The sequence below is a fragment of the Symphodus melops genome (genome assembly GCF_947650265.1).
Source record: "Symphodus melops genome assembly, chromosome: 10".
In the NCBI taxonomy this organism is placed as follows: Eukaryota; Metazoa; Chordata; class Actinopteri; order Labriformes; family Labridae; genus Symphodus; species Symphodus melops.
In genome coordinates this window covers 2,525,718-2,545,367 of record NC_136700.1, presented here as the reverse complement: position 1 = coordinate 2,545,367, position 19,650 = coordinate 2,525,718, and the positions used below count along the sequence as shown (strand labels likewise).

At 43.2% G+C, this 19,650-nt stretch overlaps 1 protein-coding gene across 2 annotated transcripts in view; it reads left to right on the top strand.

Annotated features, from left to right (window-relative positions):
• The window catches only part of caln1 (calneuron 1), a 51,074-nt gene extending 31,449 nt beyond the window's left edge, over positions 1 to 19,625 (top strand). For both annotated transcript variants that reach the window (XM_079353666.1, XM_079353665.1), the window contains exons 5-6: positions 9,960 to 10,116; positions 16,483 to 19,625. In XM_079353666.1, the coding sequence (XP_079209792.1) occupies positions 9,960 to 10,116; positions 16,483 to 16,610 (285 nt within the window). In that variant the 3' untranslated portion in view covers positions 16,611 to 19,625. The remainder of the gene's footprint in view (positions 1 to 9,959; positions 10,117 to 16,482) is intronic.
• Positions 19,626 to 19,650: the final 25 nt, after the last annotated feature.

Below are 19,650 nucleotides of genomic sequence, written 5' to 3'. Positions count from 1 at the left end.
AGTGAAATGAATCCATTTGTCTCCATCCTGAGCGACCTTAAAGTGCGATCACGCCAGTTTTTCCCCCCTCTGAGGTCTTCACTCTTTATGATGACCTCCGCGTGAGTTTACTGTCCAGACCAGACAGCATCATCTCTGGGTTTTAATCTCTTCATTGTCATTTGAAGTCAGTGAGGGGTTTGAGATTTTTAAAAAAAACATCAAGTGCTTCCTTTAGATTTTGTTTCACTTCTAGCTTCAGAGGAATTTGCATCATCGTGAGCATATCTGGCAGCAGTTTGCTTCTGTGTGTTTTCTTTCTTTCTTTCTTTCTTTTTCTGTGTGGAGCTGAGGCAGTTTTGCTTTGTACTTGGATTAAAGATTTATCTGTTCAGATTTGGGGCAGACTTGCTCATTTCCGTTGAACTTTTCACCACACTCGTGTTGACTGCTTGAACGGTCACGAGAGGCTCAAACCTGAGAAAGCTGCCGCGGTTGTGTTTGAGCGACTTTGAGATCGCTGCTTGGTTAGAAACGCGTGGTGCGGTTCTTTCTGTTCGTTTTAGCACGCTGACTTGTTCAGAAGTTCAATGGAGCTCTGCATGGGTGTTTTTAAAAAAAAAAAAAAAAAACGTTTTAAAAATCATTGAGAAGAAAGTGTCCCTCCGGTGCTCTTCAGTGCGGTGAAGCTGTTAAAGAGGTCGGAGGCACTCGGAGGGGTTTTATGCATAAAAAGCCTTTCATTCATCACAGATTCAAATGTTGCATTCATGTGCTGCTGGGCTCCAAGAGTCCCAGTTTGGAAGTCATTCTTCCGACTTCAGCGTGCACGTGATTTCAGTTTGGAAAGTCGTCAAATATTTGAGCAAAACGTTAATGTGCAATCTGTGAATGAATACGAACGTTTGTTAACATTTACACAACATGTTTTGCCCCCTATTTGATGCCGATCATGTCAGAAGGTCGGGCAACATTATTCTTTTCCAAGTTTCCAAGTTGTTGCTACGACGTCGGCTGGTGTTCATGTGCATCTTTACAACTGGGAAACTCGTTTTTTGCCGATGTGTCCGACACAACATGAATGAAACAACAAGTTTCAGGCCTTTATCAGAGCAGGTGCAAAAAGGCCACCAAGCTACTTCCTTTGAAGATTTATAGCCAGTCACATGAGGAAGTGAATTGGTTACACATTTAAAAAAAAAAAAGTGAATCATCTAAATGTATATATGACACCAAGGCGGATGGAAATGACAGTAAATATATAACTGGCTAAATGACAGTAAATGACTCCTTCAGCATCTCTGAAAACCAAAAGTAAGACACGTGGAGGAGACGGGGAGGTGGATGAAACATCAGCATGAACTAAAGGCAGAGAAAAACTCATATTTCGCAGAACGATGATAGGCTTAAAAATGAGAAAAAGAACGACCACCAAATAGCTGATTACTCGATGACAGCGGGAACATAAGTGAGCGTGCAGAAAGAGGTGCGGTACAATGACCTGATGGTGAAGACAGTCTTATAGTCTTCCTGATTGAACTCATGCCAGAGCTTCATTTCAAACATCGTCATGACGATGAGGGTTGGAAAGCATAACAAACAACGCTGCATATATTCATTTTAAACCTATTTTATTGACTAATTGTCTAATTGTTCTGCCTGTGACGGATTACATGAGCCACTGGATACTTGAATTTCCCCAAAGGGATGAATAACTATGTATGAAGTGCAAGTTAAAAGGCTGATAGTCCTCAACATGTTGTTTATGATAATGAACTTATTATAAACAATAATAATGAACTTATTATAAACAATAATAATGAACTTATTATAAACAAGCGTCTCCTGTCAGCTCTAAAGAAACGTGGACCAGAGGAGAAATAAAGAGCTGACCTGTTTCCTCTTCTTCTGCCTCTCAGTCATCGTATGTGTGATTTATCAGACATTAAATACAATAGATGTTCGGACCCCCGCTCATTGTGCCCCATGTCACTTATTTATATCTATGTCAGTTTGAACGACCTCCATGATTCACTGCATCACAGCTGTGTCTCAGTCAAACCTCACACACACACACACAGCTGGATCACTCAGTGCCCAGATCTTTAATGATGAATCTGTCAATCAAAGTAAGGACCCTTGACTTCATTATAGTGACACGCTGGGTTTCCAGTCGGGGAGCTTCTTCATTTATATCTACTAAGTAATCAGAGAGCAGACTCCTCGTCAGATGAATGGAGATCATCTGTCAGCTAAATGCATCTGAAAAGACACGCCGGTTTCTTTCAGTTGATCGTCTCCCGTGTGTGTGTGTGTGTGTGTGTGTGTGTGTGTGGGTGCTTCTCTTAAGTTTCATTGGCTCTGCAGAAATGAGTGCTGTGTGTGGATGTTTTGGCCTTCTGCTCATAATGCATCATTAAACATTTACTTTCTTTTTAAATTTCCTGAGTTGTTTTCCCCCCCTATAAGCTGAGCTCTGTTTTTACTGCATGGATTAACACTTCCCCCTGGATTTGACCTCCAGGTGATACAGTCCTCCAATCATACTAATGTGGCGTTTCACTGAAGATCATGTTGATTTCAGATATGTGTGAAAACAAAGCCCTGTTCTTCCCCCTGAGCCTCATGATAGATTTTTGTTTTGTTTTGTTTGTTTTTCGCTCCTAAATTCAAAGAAAGCACGAAGAAGGCGAAAGAAACACATTCTGTCTTCCTCCGTTGTCAGACGAAGAGTTTTAGAAGAGTGTAAATCGTGTTCTGCAAACCAAATGGACGCGGTGCACGGACTTTGGATTTGGCTTTGATTAGAAGTTGGTCAAATTAATAAACATGCAAGTATATGCAAATATGGCAAACAGTTGCTACCAGACTTCGCTTTGTAGCCCAAAGAGAAAAGGTTTCTGCTCCCCTCTGGACTTAATTAAACAACATTTTGAATAATTCCACATTTTAAATGAGCCTCAGTGAAAATTTAAACTTTAAATTGTGCCCAGAATTAATTTAGTTTCCCTCTGTCCCACCTCGACGGCCCCTCATCTCGTTACCCTTTCCCCTCCTCTCCCGCCTTCTGTCTCTTCTGTTCCTCGTCTTTCTCCAGTTAAGGCAATGATTTACACCAGGCAGGACAAATAGATCCACTGCTCTCTGCTAATGAGGTCATGTGACCCTCAGGATGCTCCTCAGGCCTGCTTCACTTCAGGACACCCTGGCCTTCATTTCTACCTGATGAACTATCGACAGCTTCCTTTCTTTCTTTCTTTTTCACTCTCTGCCTCCGAGTTCGACTGTCTGCTGTCCTTTTGATTTGCTTGCCGGCTCTGGCGTTTTGTCATTGTGCTCTCAGTAAATGAAAAGTGAATATCATATAATATGATTGAAGCTCCTGCAGGCGCGGAGTTTTGCCCTCTGTGCTGAGAGAAGATTTCCCTGGAGGTTGCACAGTTGTTAAATGTGATCTAAGTGTTTATCTGGGACGCGACGATGAGAGCGTTCTTTCGTCCGCTCGTGTCCGAAGAAGCCACGACATGTTTGATGTGTTGCTGCTGTCATACGTGCATGAAGGCAACATGGGGTTAAAACCTGACTGCGGGGTCTGCCTGTTTCGCCCTCCCGTCAAGTGTGAAGAGTTGCTCCCGAAGAATCATGTCCATTTCCGTCAGTGTCCCACGAGGCCGATGTTTCTGTCACTCCCACTCTGACGCGCTCCAGTTATGAGCCTCCATTCATTTCTCTGCCTGTTGTGACTCTCGCGGCGCGTGTTAAATTTCCCCCTTTTCTCAATTAATCTTGTGCCCTCTGACGGCCGGGTCATGTTGCAATAATGGAGACATATATTTCTCCTGATGCTTCAGGGCCTTAAAGTAGGACTGAGATCAATAAAGATGCTGAGTATTAATTTAAACAAGGGAAAGAAAGTGACGAGAGGTCGTGATTAATACTCGATGTGGAGTCTGACCTGTGCCTCATGAGTGTCGTGATGCTTTCATTGATTCCTTGTTCACGTACAGATTCAGGTTATTGCAGGTGAATCAATGAATCTTTTTAAAGTCTGCTTCAAAGGGGTGTGGACTGTACTGTACTGGACTTCTTGGGGTCCAGTCTCAAGTGGACCCTCGAAGAACTGCGTTTTTTTGTTTTTTTTTCCTTCTGCATTGGCGTCATTTTTCATCATCTCAGGCTGCCTCTTGTTGTATCAAACTGGGTCACGGAAACTTGGAGGGAAGAGCGGGGGGAAATTAAATAACTTTAAATAATGCCATGTTTTATGATGATAAAATAACACCCATCCCTCCAGCCAATCAGAATTAAGCAGCTGCTGCGAGATAAACTGAAGAAAGACTGAAGGATTATTAAAAAGATCAAAGAAAAGAGTTTACTGTTTCTGTTGATTATTGAGAGAAAGGATTTTTTGTTGTTACAAAAATGATGATAAATGTATATATTTAATTATTATTAACATTATTAATAACATATTAAGTAGTTGTGTGATTATTGTTTAGGGGGTCTCGGGTAAGGTGGTCCTTGGTTTAAACTAGTTGTTTATTTGCATTTTAATTTCATCTGTGATTTTGATCTCTTTCATTTCTTGGTGTTTAAAGACATCCAGTGTCGGCTGTTTTATTTCCTGAAGCACAGATTGTTCATCACCGGCGGTACGAGTAGCCCCCCCCCCTCCCCCCCCCCCGTTAAACCTTTGATTTGTTTCTTCACTTTGATTTGCTGCAGAGGATGCTTCTGGAAATAAGTTTTCTGATCACACAAAGATTACAGGATCAAAATGTTCTTTCTGTCTCGACTGATCCAAGAGATAAAAACACTTCCATCTGTTGAAACAGTTTTGTTTGTCTCTCTCTCTCTCTCTCACCCTGAAATCATTCATCAGGCTTTATCTGACCTGACCTGTCCCATGTTGACTCTCATTGGACAGCCTTCACTCAACCTGAAACAGATTGCTCTCACGCTCTTGCGTTGTGTCACGAGCTTGAATATAATTAGTGTTTCTGAGGCGTTGAATCAAACTTTTAGAGTGCCAGCTGCAGGCCGAATAAAACCCTCAGATAAATGAATCTGAGTTGGAGCACATGTCCATAGTTCAGACTGAGACTTGTTGTCATGGGAACACATTGTAGCTGATTCAGATAGTGTAGAGTAAATAATGCAGGAGGGTGTATAAACTGCTTGGTAAATAATAAATGTGTCTGCTGCGATAAATATTACCAGCTGTAGGCAGGTTTGAAAGAGGGCGGTTTTTAAAGTGATACCTCGGCGAAGGATTGTTCGCCGAGGATTCAGATGATGATGAGTCGCTTATTTTAGGACTTCACGAAGACCAGCAGCTGATTGGGTCAGTGCTCACCGCTGTCAAATCTTCATCTTGTTAACTTCCATCATTCCTGTCAGTGATGAGGAGATAACCTCCTCATTAGCTTCATGGACCAGTTTGCCATTCGTGGATTGAATCCCCCCCCCCACACACACACACACACACACACACACACACACACACACACACACACACACACACACACACACACACACACACACACACACTCCTGATTCAGACTGGACGGCGGTGCAAGCGAAGTCTGCACAAATCCAAATTCAGTTGACAGCTGCAGCTTCCAAAAATGCAAGAGGATGCAATTTTGTTCAGCGGGAACAGAAGTGTCGTCCTCTCCTCTTCCTTTTCTTTAACTGCAGTTTTGCACTATTTCTGAAAATGTCATAAAAGGTAAAGGTTGTGATCACATTTGAAACTCGGGTAAAAACTCCCTCACATCCTCACACGACATATCTCTCCAGGTTTTATTTTCACTGTAGCTGTACAGGTTTGTGTTGATTAATTACAACCCTTTTATTTAGTATGTCGAAATCGTACCGCGGAGCTCGTTGGATTCAAACACATCTACAGTGATCCATCTGTGTTGCTGTCAAGCCTCCTGTGATTTAGTTCACACTGACGGAGAAATACGTGTCATCAGATCCAGGCAGGTCACCTCCTTCGCTGCTTTTCAAAACCAATCTAAGAAACGTAGTAATTGAGGAGAGGGCGTATTTCAAAGAGAGTTTGAGGGACTTGTTGAAAAGAGCTTGTTGGTTTTGTTCAGTCCACCGTCTTAATAGAACGAGCTTGTCCCCTGCTGCAACACATTTCAAATGCACTAATATGTCTGTCATTATAAAAACAAAATACTTGCCAGTCCGTCGCGCAGAAATGTAGATTAGCAAATGCATATAATTGGATTCTACGTTGTGCAGAGCATTATCCGCCGCTGAATAATTTGGCTGTACTGCAAATGGCTGAACTCAGCAGATGGATGGATGCTGGCTCTTGGCACCTTCTCACCGCCTGTGTGTGCGAGCAGCTGAGCATGCTTCATTTACGATTGCACAACGCTCTCTTTAAGGATGGCTCCTCTTCCTAATCTTCAATCCCAAATCCACTTTTCAGTGTGAAAGACGATGCACGCAGTCAATGGAGCGAAATCACAGACGGCCAATGTTAAATCCAAGGGCAGTGTTCGTGCAAGGAGGAGAAAATCACCCGACACGCGCCCCCCTTTTTCAGATTAATCTTGGTCACTGTTTGTGTTTTGATGGTTTTATTGAATGTGATGACATCAAGTCACGATATGTTTTAAAGTAAAAATTATATTTCTGTCATCTCCTCTCATTGAATTAATCTCAATCACACCCAAACATAATGTTTCATACAGTAAACCGTGGACATTTAAAATACATGTGCAGATGGTAAACAGTCCATCTGTCGATGCATCTGTCTTCTTGTTGCACTGATGCGTGTTATTTTAAAAAGCTCTGTTCGACTTTTGTTCTGTTAAACCCAAAATTGAATCAAACAACGAGCGGTAGCAAACGCGTCCCAGTCTCGATATATTCAGAGAAAAGAGTGAGCCAATCGTCACCTCTGCCAGCGCTCACTGAACGAATCTCTGCAGATGGATCTCACAGACCCACCCAAAACGTGTTTTCCCTTCTGATCAGAATATGAATCTAAATCGTCTCACTCTTCATGGCAGAGCGAGACGCCATGAGACAGTCTGTCATTCAAAGGAAGAACTGATTCTGAAAGTTTGTTTAGATATTCGATTAACTCTGCGTCTCATAGTCAAGTCTTTGTATCTTGTTGATGTGGATTAGTGATGAAGTCACTCTTGATTCGTTCTGGCTAAAATCCCTCTTGTCTGGTTTCTGCTTCATTTCCGCTCTTTGGAGTTCAGACCTCAGCAGCTTTTAACAGTGTGTGACATTTCCAACTTTTTCCAAAGTCTCCACTCTCGCGCCCCAAGCATGTGATTACACTTCAGACTGAACCTGTGTGAAGGTGGTGTGACTGCGGTCTGTGCTCGGGGTCAGGTTTGAAACTGCAGCTTTATTTCCTGTGAGAGTCGCTTCAGATCTGCAGGCGTCCATCTTGTCCAGTCCCCTTTTTTTCCCACCACATTCTTCTGCAAAGGTCACTCCAGGACTGAATGTGAATATCAGTCTGAGCAGTCAGTGGGACCTGGGAAGACACAATCAAATTGATTTTTTTCTTATCTGACACCGTTTTGCTCGGTGAATAAATCTTTCCTCTGGCTCGTCCATTTTCTCCCCGTCAAATGAAGCTCCGGCACTCTGCTCATGTCCGCCAGGAACGGCGTCGTTAGAAGCAGGAAGGTGGTGCGAAGGTCGAGTAAATACAATTAGGAGGCCGACAGAAGAGTTAGCTGTTACTTCAAGTGGCAGATGCTGCAGGGAGGCTTGAGGTGGATCCGACTGTTTAGGATCTGTCAGAGTTTCATTCTGTTCCCCAAAGGGACCCGAGACGGAAATAAAAAACAGCTCTGTCGTCTGGAGGACTGCGCTACTGTCTCTCTTTCTGTTGCTTAAAACCGGTGACACGAAGTGGATTTTGAGGACATGATGCACGGTGACGATGTGCTGCGGCTCGTTAGCATCACAGCACATAAAAAGTGCTGCTTCTGCTTAATCTGTGTTTATACTGTGTGCCTGTCAATCAAAATGAAAAATAGTTCATGGATTCTTTGGATGTTTTTGGGGATGATGTTATCAGTGGAGTCAGCAAAGCAAGGCTTTTTAATATCAAGGTCCGTTAATTATTTGTAGCAGCTGTTCGTTACCTCTCTCACACAGTGCTGCATGTTTATCTCTTCAAACATTTACTGACGACACAGGCTTTAAGGCCCTGACACACTAGGGGGGGGGGGAGTCGTCGAGCAATCGTTCCTGCCTCTCGGCGCTCGTCTGCCTTTTTTCCCATCCAACTAGCGTGGTTGATAATAGAGGAATCACTCTGATTGGCTGTGCAGATTCATGAAGCCTGTTGAGCCTACCGCTGTAGTATCCATGCTTCTCCTTGTATGTCACCTCCGCCTCTTCTTTTCTTTTTCCACTAAAGTGCCATGTTCAACTTTTTGTCAGACGTTTTTCTCAATTAGAAATACTTCTAATACGGTTACTGACGGAAGGTGTGATTTATGTTCGAGTGTGATGCAGGGCGAGACAGAAGGTCCAGAGAAAGTTTTTCTGTCTCTCCTCGATGATGTGCACCGTTCTTCTTCTGCAGTATAGATGAGTAGTCGTGTTTGATTTGCACATCGTGATCAAACATGTGGTCAAAGCTGGGTTTTTGACTGACCTCACAGACTCTGCTGCAAAGTTTCTATAAAACTTTGTTCGATGGCGGTTACTTCACTGGACACAGGATTGCTTGGCTGTGTCATCACGACCTGACGAGTGTCCTGAAAATTGGTTTCAGGTTCTGAGAGAGATTTAAGTTTCAGTTTAAAGGGTCAGCAGCATGTAGCTGGGACTGTACATTTTACAATTCACCATCTTTAAGGTCACCCTCAATGTTGTGTGTGTATACAGTATATGTGTCCTGTATTCATGCCCACAATGGGGAATCCAATCAATAGGAAGAAAAGGTACAAATCAGTCCTGGGTTGCATGGATCACCCATCTTATTATTGTTCGATCTTCACTGCCACTCAGACGCTTCGATCACGGAGGTCCGCAGACAAACGAAAGCATCGTACATAAGTGGTCCTTGTTTTTCTTTTCAAAGCCCATTAGACCGTTTCTGAGTCACAAAACTGTGTTATCGCTGAAGCTCTTTATTTCTCCTAAAGGTTTTTAGAGCAGCAGGACTCTCTTCTTTCCTAACTCTGTCATTTGACTGTGTCATTGTAATAAAGTCATTCCCAGTCTGGTCTGCCTCCCCTTCACTCATCCCCTGCCATGGATACCTTTTTACCTCTGCTTGTCTAAATTGTATTGCCGTCGTGTACAGAGGAAATGAAACCCCTTCTTTCATTAGCGCTCTGAAGTGTGAGATAAAGATAAAGTGCCGTTTTCAAACAAGCTCCTCACCGAGTCGATCTTAAAGCCGTTAGACTCTCTGAACTTGTGAAACAGAAACTTTGCACTTTGTCTTTTTGTCTCAGTGAGACCTTCAAACCTCGCTTTAACAAGTCAGGCTGTGTGCGCCTTGTTATGTGTGTGATCGCCTTCTTTTGGATGAGTTGTGCAAGTTGTGTGTAAGGGAACAATAAATCAACACCTTCACGCTGTAACTCCGGCTCTTTCCATTTAATCAACTTTGTGCAACACTGTGATTAAAGTGAATGCATTAAGGTGACATCTGTAAGAGGAAGTGGGACGTGCTTTGTAAAGATTTACAGGAACATGCACGTCATGATTTATACATGTGAGCTTATTCCTGTGTTCTTGTAATGCACATTATTTATTGTATCTTTTTTAGCACTAAAACGTTGTGCTGCACAGCTTTAGGTGATGAATTTGTTGCTGGCACACTTGTTCCAAAAATGTGTACGACTTGTGTGCAATTAGTAAACACAAGTCTGCCCTTGTTAGCTGAAAGGCTTTGCTGCCAAACATGCTGCAGATTATTTACATGAGCCTGAAACAGGTGCTTCCTTATTCCTCTGCTCCTGCAGTTCGACATGCAGAGGATCGAGCTGGAGGAGCTCAAACACATCCTCTTCTACGCCTTCCGTGATCACCTCACCATGAAGGACATCGAGAACATCATCATCAACGAGGAAGAGAGCCTGAAAGAAAACTCTGGGAACTGTCAGACAGAGTTCGAAGGAGGTGAGTAAGAGTCCTCGAGCGAACATGCACAAACATGCACGTGTGTGTGTGTGTGTGTGTGTGTGTGTGTGTGTGTGTGTGTGTGTGTGATCAAAATGCACTATGTTGTTTTTGTGAGTCGTGAGAGACAAAGAAATCCATGCTGTCAGGAGGAATTTAAACTTCCCTCGTCAAGCTCTGCAGGCATGCGAGTCACAGCACACCTGCTGGTTTATTGATTGAGGGGTCGGTGAGGACTGGAGTCAGCTGGTAGCGAGTTCAGAAGTGATGCAGATGAAATATTCAAGACCTCCCTCTGAAAAACTATCATCCAAGATTTATGGAGAGCAGCAAAGGGTAATCTGGGGCATTTTCACTCTCCTCCTCCTCCTCAAGTGAACAATGAGATTGTTAGATGTGTTTTTATGTGCCTGGCTTATATCCAGACTCAGCGTGGACTTGTCATGAATCTTTTGTGATTTTATAAACCAGAAAGAAACCGGTAGAGACTTCATAGAGACTTGATGTCACGAACATTTATATTGGGGATATTTTAGTGTTAAATGATTATGAACACACCTCGCCTCACACGGGGCACCATAATATGTAGGGGATATTTTAGTGTTAAATGATTATTAACACACCTCGTAAGATTTACATATTTAAAGTTTCTCAGAGTTTCATAGCAGCTTGCAATGTTAAGCTTTTTTTGTGCACATGGACTGATGAACGTTTCTAGAAATGTTGTGGTTGGTCGTACATGTCCCTCACAATCCCATTGGGAAAGGAAGGGAGGGGTCTCAGGAGGAAAAATAAGGGCGTAAATAAATGATGACGAATGCCGTAAGAAGCGACGCTCTAAGATGTTTTTCCTTTAGATCAAGGCCATGTGGAGTTAAACTCTCATTATCAGCAGGAGAGCGGAGAGGACAGGAAACATAATGAAGCAGTTTCAACACGTGTGCAGAGATTGCACCGGTTGCGTGCACAGTTTTTGAGTGTGCACCGATGTGCAGATCAGTTTACAGTGAGCTTCACTTGTTGGGTTCTCATCTCAGTTGCTCACCTCGACTTCACAAACAGTGTCACTGAGGCGCTGACATGTAAAAGTTCCTGTTTATTTCGTTCACACATGCAGCTTCGCCTGAACACTTGAGGGACTTTTTCAGGAGTTTTGTGCAGGTGTGGAAGCACTGTGAGGCATTGGTTCTCAACCTAGGGTTCCTGGGGATGGGGGGGTCTTGCCTGAGGTACCTGTAGATTTGCACAGAATAACTGAAATGATTATAAAGCTGTGTAAAAACACTTTTAATTCAGGTAATAAACCACTTTAAATGTATGTTATTGTTTGACAGAAATGTATCTTTTTTTTTTCTTTTTTTTTGGGGGGGGGGGCATTCAGGTAAGGAGGGGCTCCCAGGAAATGGTTGGGAACTACTGGTCTAAGGTACCCTGCCTGAAGAGGTCTGGATTCTGGTAGTGGTAGCTGAGGATGCAGGATGTGAAGAGGAGAGCTCAGTGCAGACGCTGGTGAACTGACAGCTGACAGCTGCAGGGAGGAGAACAGAAAAAAATCCGTTTGGTTGAACTGAATATGGCACACTCCCGTGATCAGCTGATTAAATGAGAGGGAGAGAGAAAGTGAGTAAATGAGGCGTAAAGATAATCTTCCTGCCTGAACTCATGCTGAACTTTAGCTGAATTTAAATCAAACATTTACAGTTTGAGTAAAGGGAACTTTCCGAGTGCTCAGTATGCAGATCAGATGGGTCTTTTATTACCAACATTATGTGAAGGGCACCGTGATAACAAGCATCTGTTTCGGAGCAGACGCTTGTTCTTGTTAAACATCCGTTTTCCATTGAAATACACACTTTTTATTGAGTGGATTTACCTCTCAGCCTCCTCTTTACATGTCGAGACACGTCCGTCTTTTCCCCCTCACACACATGTTCGTGTTTTGTGCCTTCTCGGTGAAAAGGTGTGTTTGCTATGCAGAGTCACAACAGATTGATGATTATATAGATTAGTCTGGAGGGAGACAAAGGCGTGAGTGTAAACAGTCGTCATTCCTGCGAGTCAGCCGGCTGATTGATCGGTGATCTGTCCCTGTTGTCCTCGGCGTCTCACACCGACGTCAGCTCGGCAAGCCAAACAGTTCAGCGAATGATTGGACGACTTTTCAAACTTACTATTTGGAGTACCGTAAATTCCGGACTATAAGCCGCTACTTTTTTCTCACACTTCGAGCACTGCGGCTTCTACTCCGGTGCGGCTAATGCATGGATTTTTTATGGGGGACAATGAGCTTCTGCCGCAAAAACATTTGACTTCGTCACGTCGGATCTTAATATCAGTCATTTTGCGCTTCATGCACGCACCCTCATGATGGAAAACACACGGAGAAATACATATGCTGCAGCTTTCAAGTTAAAGGCGATCGACCTGGCTGTCAAAGAAGCTAACAGAGCTGCTGCACGTTAAGATGACACTGACAGCGACAACAGAGACTGAGGAAGTGAGTAATGAAGTCATTCTGAGGCAGTGAATGGATGGACTTTTTCTTGTGAAATATACTACGGTCATCTTTTTCATCAGCCGTGTTACAGACACCGTCGGCTAGGCTTCGTATTGTAACGGTTCATGTTGTAAAGTCAGTAGTTGATAATGTGTTCATAATTCCGATTATGTGGAGAGTCAGTGAATGCACCAGCGAGAACGTGTTGAGTGGCTGTATGAGAGAACGCTGGGGGAGAGAGTTGGATTGTTACGGCAAGTTATGTGTTGCTCTCTGCTGTAAACGGCGTGGTCACGGCCGACAGTGATCGGGTTATTAAAAGTTATTATTTGAACGCTCTCGTCGTCCTTTAACGTCCGGACGGACGCTACAGTATTTGCGGATGTTACCGGTAGCCTACGTCTGTGTAAATAGCTCTTGTTATAGCGTGGACACCTGCGGCTTATAATCAAGTGCGGCTTATATATGTACAAATACATTTATTTACTTATTTTTAGCCGGTGCGGCTTATATCCAGGTGCGCTCAATAGTACGGAATTTACGGTATTAATCTTGAACATTCATCGCCACCACAGTCCAGAGGAGAAAATGACCCCACAGCTCAGTCGATTGATGTAGATCAAATAGACTATAAAGTGTAATATGCACCAATGCATGCTTACCTGCAATTATTCGTCTCTTCCTTCATGGTCTTGTTTTATTCTTCTGTGGTCTAAAATTCTCTCTCTTGACGTCTCTCTTTATCAAACCTGCTCGTTAATGGAGCCTGACCTTGAGTGGATGTGCTCAGCCAGTCCTGCTGTCACTGAGGACGGCACAGCTGCTTTAAACTGGTGTGAGGTGATGCCAGCATGACGTCCCTGCTGGCTTTATGATGAACGCCTGACCGCCGCAGCATCGCCAAAATCTGTTGGCCTGAAGGTCCCCGAGTACGAGCCGCCACAGCGGGACAGCAAAATGTGCTCAGTCATGGTGAAATCAATACTTAGTGTCACAGTGAGAGTACAATTCATCACGCTCCTCTGGTACTTATTTCTTATTTCTCTCTCTGATATATGAGGCAGCATTAAGAGGCGCCTGATTTCCCTCTCGCACTCTGGGATCAAAACTGTTTGGAGCTGAAAAACAATAGAGTAAAAAACGAGTCTCAGCAGAGCGCTCTGATACACGCCGGAGTCACGGCTGTCCAGAGTGACACGAGGGCCAGACGCAAAGTGTGAATATCAACTCTGATGTGTGGATGTCACAGCGGCTGTGCAGATGTAGCGTTTTAAGATTCTCTGCATCGTTTTAGTTTAGAAATTCATCACTTTGTATAAACAAGAATTCACAGACGCTCTTCTTCTTCATGAAACTACGTCATTCCTTTGGTGACTAAACACCTCAGAGTCAAAGCTCTTTGCTGAGATTACGATAAGTCAAGCTGAGCTTCATCAGGATGTATTTTTATCAAACACCTTCACGATAATGTTCAATTACTCGACCTGTAAGTCGACTCATTTGAACGCTGAAGTGAAGCGTAAATCAGTGTGGACCGGCGCACACTTCATTACCTTCATGACCACAGTGGAGCTCTGCAGAAAGTCCCGTGTGGATGTTTGGCTCGGTGTTTTATGAGGCTCAGGCGACTGGACCAAGAACTGATGTCTGCACCACAACCCTCCGCCCAGCTTCACCCTCCAGCCAGCTGCTTCACACATGGACTTTCCATTGACACCTTCTTTAATTCATCCATACTTATATGCACGTATCATCCCTGGGGCACGACAGCAATGAAAATAAATACGACCCAGATATGATCCAGTTTCTAACTGAGCCTCAAACGTTTTGTAATTCAACGATGATTTCACATTTCAACAGAGTGGTGCCCTGTGTTTGCCAAATCTTTAAAGAGAATTGTACGTTGTGCACTTCACTGGGAGGTACAGAGGAGTCTCTTCTTCGCTCTATGATATTATTGAAACACTTTGAAGCGATCTGAAAAACCTCAGATTGTCTGTTTTTGAAGTTTCTCAGTCCGTCAGGTCGGAAGAGGCCTTTTGGATGAAGTGCTACAACCAAGTCCATGTGCCTTTTAGATTCAGCTGTGAACTGTGACACAACCAGCACAGTTTGACCTTTGATAATCCCTTTTTTTTTTCGTGGTTCGACTCGGCTGAAATCATCAAAAACAGATCAAACGTTTCAGTCGAAGAATACTCCGGTGTTGTGTTTCAGAAATGTTGGAAAGCGCCAAACTCAAAGAGTGACCTGGAAATCATCACTTTTAACCCCCAGTTAGCAGAATGTTTTTTTATTTTTTTTAATTTCCGTGCCAGATTGTGAGTGTGATCAAGTCGTTGCTGGTTCAATCAAAGTTTGAAAAAGCAAACTTAAGTTCTTTTCAGATACGTATAGAAGCACGAACGAGGTGAAGAAAGTTCAGCGTTGACTTACGTAAACTCAGTATTTGGCTAAAAGCTCATTCTTAGATAATCCACTTGGCTGAAACTCGCATCACATCATGTTTAATATGATGTAGCCCAGCTAAACGTCTGGAATAGCAGTTTTCAACTAATAACACCGACTCACAGCTGAAGCCAAGAAAGAGTTTAAATTTCTGCCCTACTTTCCGCTGTTCGTACTTTTTTTTTTTTTTTTTTTTTTTAACAAGCAGTCAAGAGGCGTTTTTGATGACTTCGGTGCTTCTCGTGTTGAGAGTTAAAAATAGAGCAGGAGTGAGCGAGTGAGAGCTGTGCGGCTGTGGGTCATTGGCCCGGCTCCCCTAATTACCGCGGCTGTGTGAAATCATCTCAGCGGCTCGCGGTCCGCCTCCCCACCGCAGGGAGGAAACGCCGCTGAGTTACCTGTGAACCGCCGGAGGTTGATTGAACCAGAAAATTAACTCATAGAGAAAAGCCGGACTGCCGCTGCATGATTATGTGTGTCAGCTCCTATTTCTGCGTAACCCCCTTTCTCTTCAACATGCTGTCTTTCCCTCACTTTCCCACGTCTTAAACCCTTGAAAGGCGTATTAGGGAAAGAAAGGAAGGTCTGTGTGAGGGTGGATTGTGCTGTCAGGTGTGTAAGTGCTGTGCAGGAAGCATGAAGCTAATACTCCTCACTGCTTCAACACTGTTTATAGACATAGACACCTTCCTGATTTAAAGTCTGAACTCACCGACGTACGAGACGGACAAGCCATTAAAAACCTTCACTATTCAATTCTACTGCACCCCGAACTGCCCCCTTAAAAAGACTGAAACAATGAGTGAAGCCTTCTGTGAAACAGCTTCATAAAACCACACATTAAAATGTTTTATGACGGCCGGATTCATCGCAGGAAAGTTGCATGAAAATGAAGTCTAAACTTGAGCTTAATGTTCCTCTGTAATTGAACCACTGAGTCACAATGCATTGATTTAAGCATATTATATACTGTTATATTACAGGGTATACAGTTGTTTTATTTCTGCAGGTGGGTACTCACTGGTTAAGGATTCATTCTTGACTTTCACAGCCATGAGTGAAGGCGTAATGTGTCCCGTCTGTATAAAGTCCATACAATAAGTTAATTAGTCTCTATGAGAGTAAATATCTAAACTACTATACACACACATGTATACACACTAAGACTTCAGGTCTGGTTTTCAAAGGCTTGTCCTCAGTTTGTTTTGTTATGGCCGATTTTCAATCATCGGATTTAAATGTCGATTTAAAAAAACAAAACTTTTCTACTCTTGTTTTCATTCTGCAACCAATAATCTCAGTGAATAATTGTAGGATGTTGTTGTCTGTTCAGCTTCTTCTTTCTGTGTGCAGAAAGATACAAAGAGCGTCTTTTAAACTGGCTCTGTACTGATCTTCGTCTTCCTGTTTTTGTCTTTCAGTTCACCCTTCAAAGAAGAACCGACAGACGTGTGTGAGGAAGAGCCTCATCTGCGCCTTTGCCATGGCATTTATCATCAGCGTCATGCTCATCGCAGCCAATCAGATGCTGAGGAACGGCATGGAGTAGCTGCTCCGACTGTGAGCGGGGAGCCAGCCAGCCTGCATGTGCATGCCAGTGGGTGAGGTCATATCCCTGCTGATAGGACTACAAGGAATTACACTCCAAATAATCAGAGACCTAATCCATTTTTGAAATTGTTTTCTTTTTTTTTTAACGAGTGGCACCTCTCCACCTGACGTCCAATGAAACCGTGAAGCCAGCACGAGGAGTCATGCTGTATTCCTCCCCCTTTATTCTGACAGGGACACTTAAGGGCTGACATTACACAGAATAATTTGTCCTGTCTGTTTCCCTGATGCAATAAAACAAAGTTTTATGAAACACTTAGTTCAGTGTAGGAGATCAGAGCTGCTCGTGGGATGTGATGCGTTTGTCTGCAGATTTGTCACCCGCCATAAGTCTGACGAGCTACCAGAGCCTCAGTCATGGGAGGCAATGAGAGGAAGGGAACAATCCCCCCCTTGTTGTAGTTCTTGGAAGGACAATGCTCCGCCGAGCTCGGCAGAAGGATGAGTACGTGTCGGGCCACAGCTCCTGGAGCTCTCATGGTGCTACGATATTTGAGCTCCCCAATTAGATGTCTGTGGGCTGCTATGAGGTGCCGGTATGAGTTCGTCAGCCTTACAACGCAAGCAGACAAGTGAGGGGAATATTAGAAGGTAACTGAGTGATATTCATAAAGGAAGCCTGGAGAATCTTCTTCTTCTTCTGGGCACTGCTGGGTGAACGCTGTTCAAAGTGCAGAGAGAGAGTTTCTGTGTCATGTGGAAAAAAATTCACCCTTTCAATGCTCGCTCGCTCGCTCGCTCCTATTATCTATAATCACTGACACTTCACATATCAAGGATATTTTACATCCAAAATCGAAGAAAAAGAAAATACCACTCAAACTCAGCATCAGTGAAAAATACTGAATATGTGATGCTGAGTCTAAGTTTCCAGGTTTTAACACTTTTTTGTCCTTTAAAACGCAACATATCAAGATTTTAACTTACAACGTTGTGCTCCATACATTTGAATCTCTCCAGCTTCATGTCTGTTATTCATAAAATTCAAGTTGCTTTTTGGGGCTTAACGTATTGACTTTCATATAAAGGGGCGTGTCCAGAGGGAGGACCAGGAGTAATATGGGACCCTCCCTTTAAATCTGTCCGTGGGTTGGCCAAACACATTTCCTGTTAGATTTCATCCTGAGCCCTTGACCCTGGTTTATTTGACTGTTTTTACTTTTCAATTCAAATGTTATTAATGTAGAAGAAATATGCACTTATGCATCCACAGTGCGTCAGTAATATCCCTGCAGAGGTTCCACTCGTACCTCTTATTGGTTGACGGTAAAAGAGTTCTTCAAATATCCACAGAACATGTGACTCACATTAAATATCTTTGAAGCAGAAATGCCCACATCAAAGTGTCGGCCATGACACTACACGTGACTACATGTTTACACTGTTCATGTTGTGTGGGCTGACACAAGTTATTTTGTAACCACTGATAAAGAAATGACATTTGAATAATTTGGATGATGTGCTCTTTTGAAAGGCGGGGGTTTGAGCGCTGACACATCTGAACATCTTCGGTTCTGAACTCCTGCACTGACTCTCATCTAAACGTGTAACCCCAGCCAGGGGCCAGACACGCTCGTACGTATATCATGTGCATGCGATCAAGTCAGTGTCTGCTGTAAATAATGTAACCCAAGTCTGAGTACGTGTTTCACATGTGTGTGTTGGGGGGTGTACAGTAATCCTCTCTGTATGTGCATGAGTGTCGGTGCTCTCTGCTCACTCGGGTGCAGAGGTGCAGGGAGGGAGTTCAGCAGCTTTAGAGGCGGCTGCTTCATCACAAACAGCAGCAGGCGGTGAAGACCCTTTCTGCGTCCTCTGAACCCCCCCTGCCAAAGCCATAAACTCTGCAGAGGTGAACCACCCGACGCCGTATTAAAGCGTTTCTCTGTCCTCACGTTAAAACGGGATCAAAGCAGCGTTTCTGGGCAGAAATGTGATTTGGTCTGTTTTGTCAATGCTTTGCACTGCGCCTGTTGTCCTGTCCAATAAAATGACACGGAGGGCTGAAGGAATGTGCAAGAGCGCCCTCTGGAGGTGAACATCAGATCATGCCGTTCTCCATGTTGTTTGTGTTTTTCTCTCACTCTGTATGCACTGCTGAACGCGCAGTGAAATGTCCAATAAATGTTGATAATTAATGTTTAACATCTGATTATTTTTTATGTATAAATTAGAGGTTGACTTCGCTCTACCGTCTGCAGGTAGAGCAGCACTTGTATGTTAACACATATTTAAACACAGTGTATTTATAGGAATAGATTTCTTGCCTGTGGCAGAAAAAGTCTGAACCTGTAAAAGGTTTTAAACGCAGAAGATTTACTTTACAACACCATGTAGGTCACACTGGGTTTGTCTTATTCTGTAAAAGTCAAACTGATTAAAATTTGATTGTTTTATTTTTTAAACCTTCTTGCTGTATCAAAGACAATTCACCACCAAACTGCGAGGTAGTCACTGCTGCCATGTAAAGTGCTCGACTGGAAACCTGTTTTTATTTTATTTTTTTTATCTGCTCCCTCGAGGAGAACTTTCTCCCTCACTTTTTATTTCACTTTGTGTTTTGGGGGGATTTTTGAGTGTTTACGTTACAGTTGCTATGGTTACAGTTTTCCTGCAATCAAACTGTCGCAGCCTGCCTCTGCAGAAGGGTTGCATGTCTACACTGCACTGGGTTTTTGGAGGGGAAGTGCACAGTGTTTCAGTAGCATGGTGACCCATGGTGGAACCCACCTGTTTTTGTTATGTCACTTTGTACATAGGTAAGAAGATATCATATCTACTAGACAAGCACACACGATACATGCATGTGCAATATTCAATCATGTAGATTAGAGACAGATTTTAAGTTGTGATATTTATTAGAGGTGTGATTATTATGAAATTGTAAATAAGAAAACTTGTACAACGGTGAAAGGATTAAGCTTTGAGGCAATAAAACTGTGTTTTTAAATGATGCTTTTTGTTTGACTGGATTTATG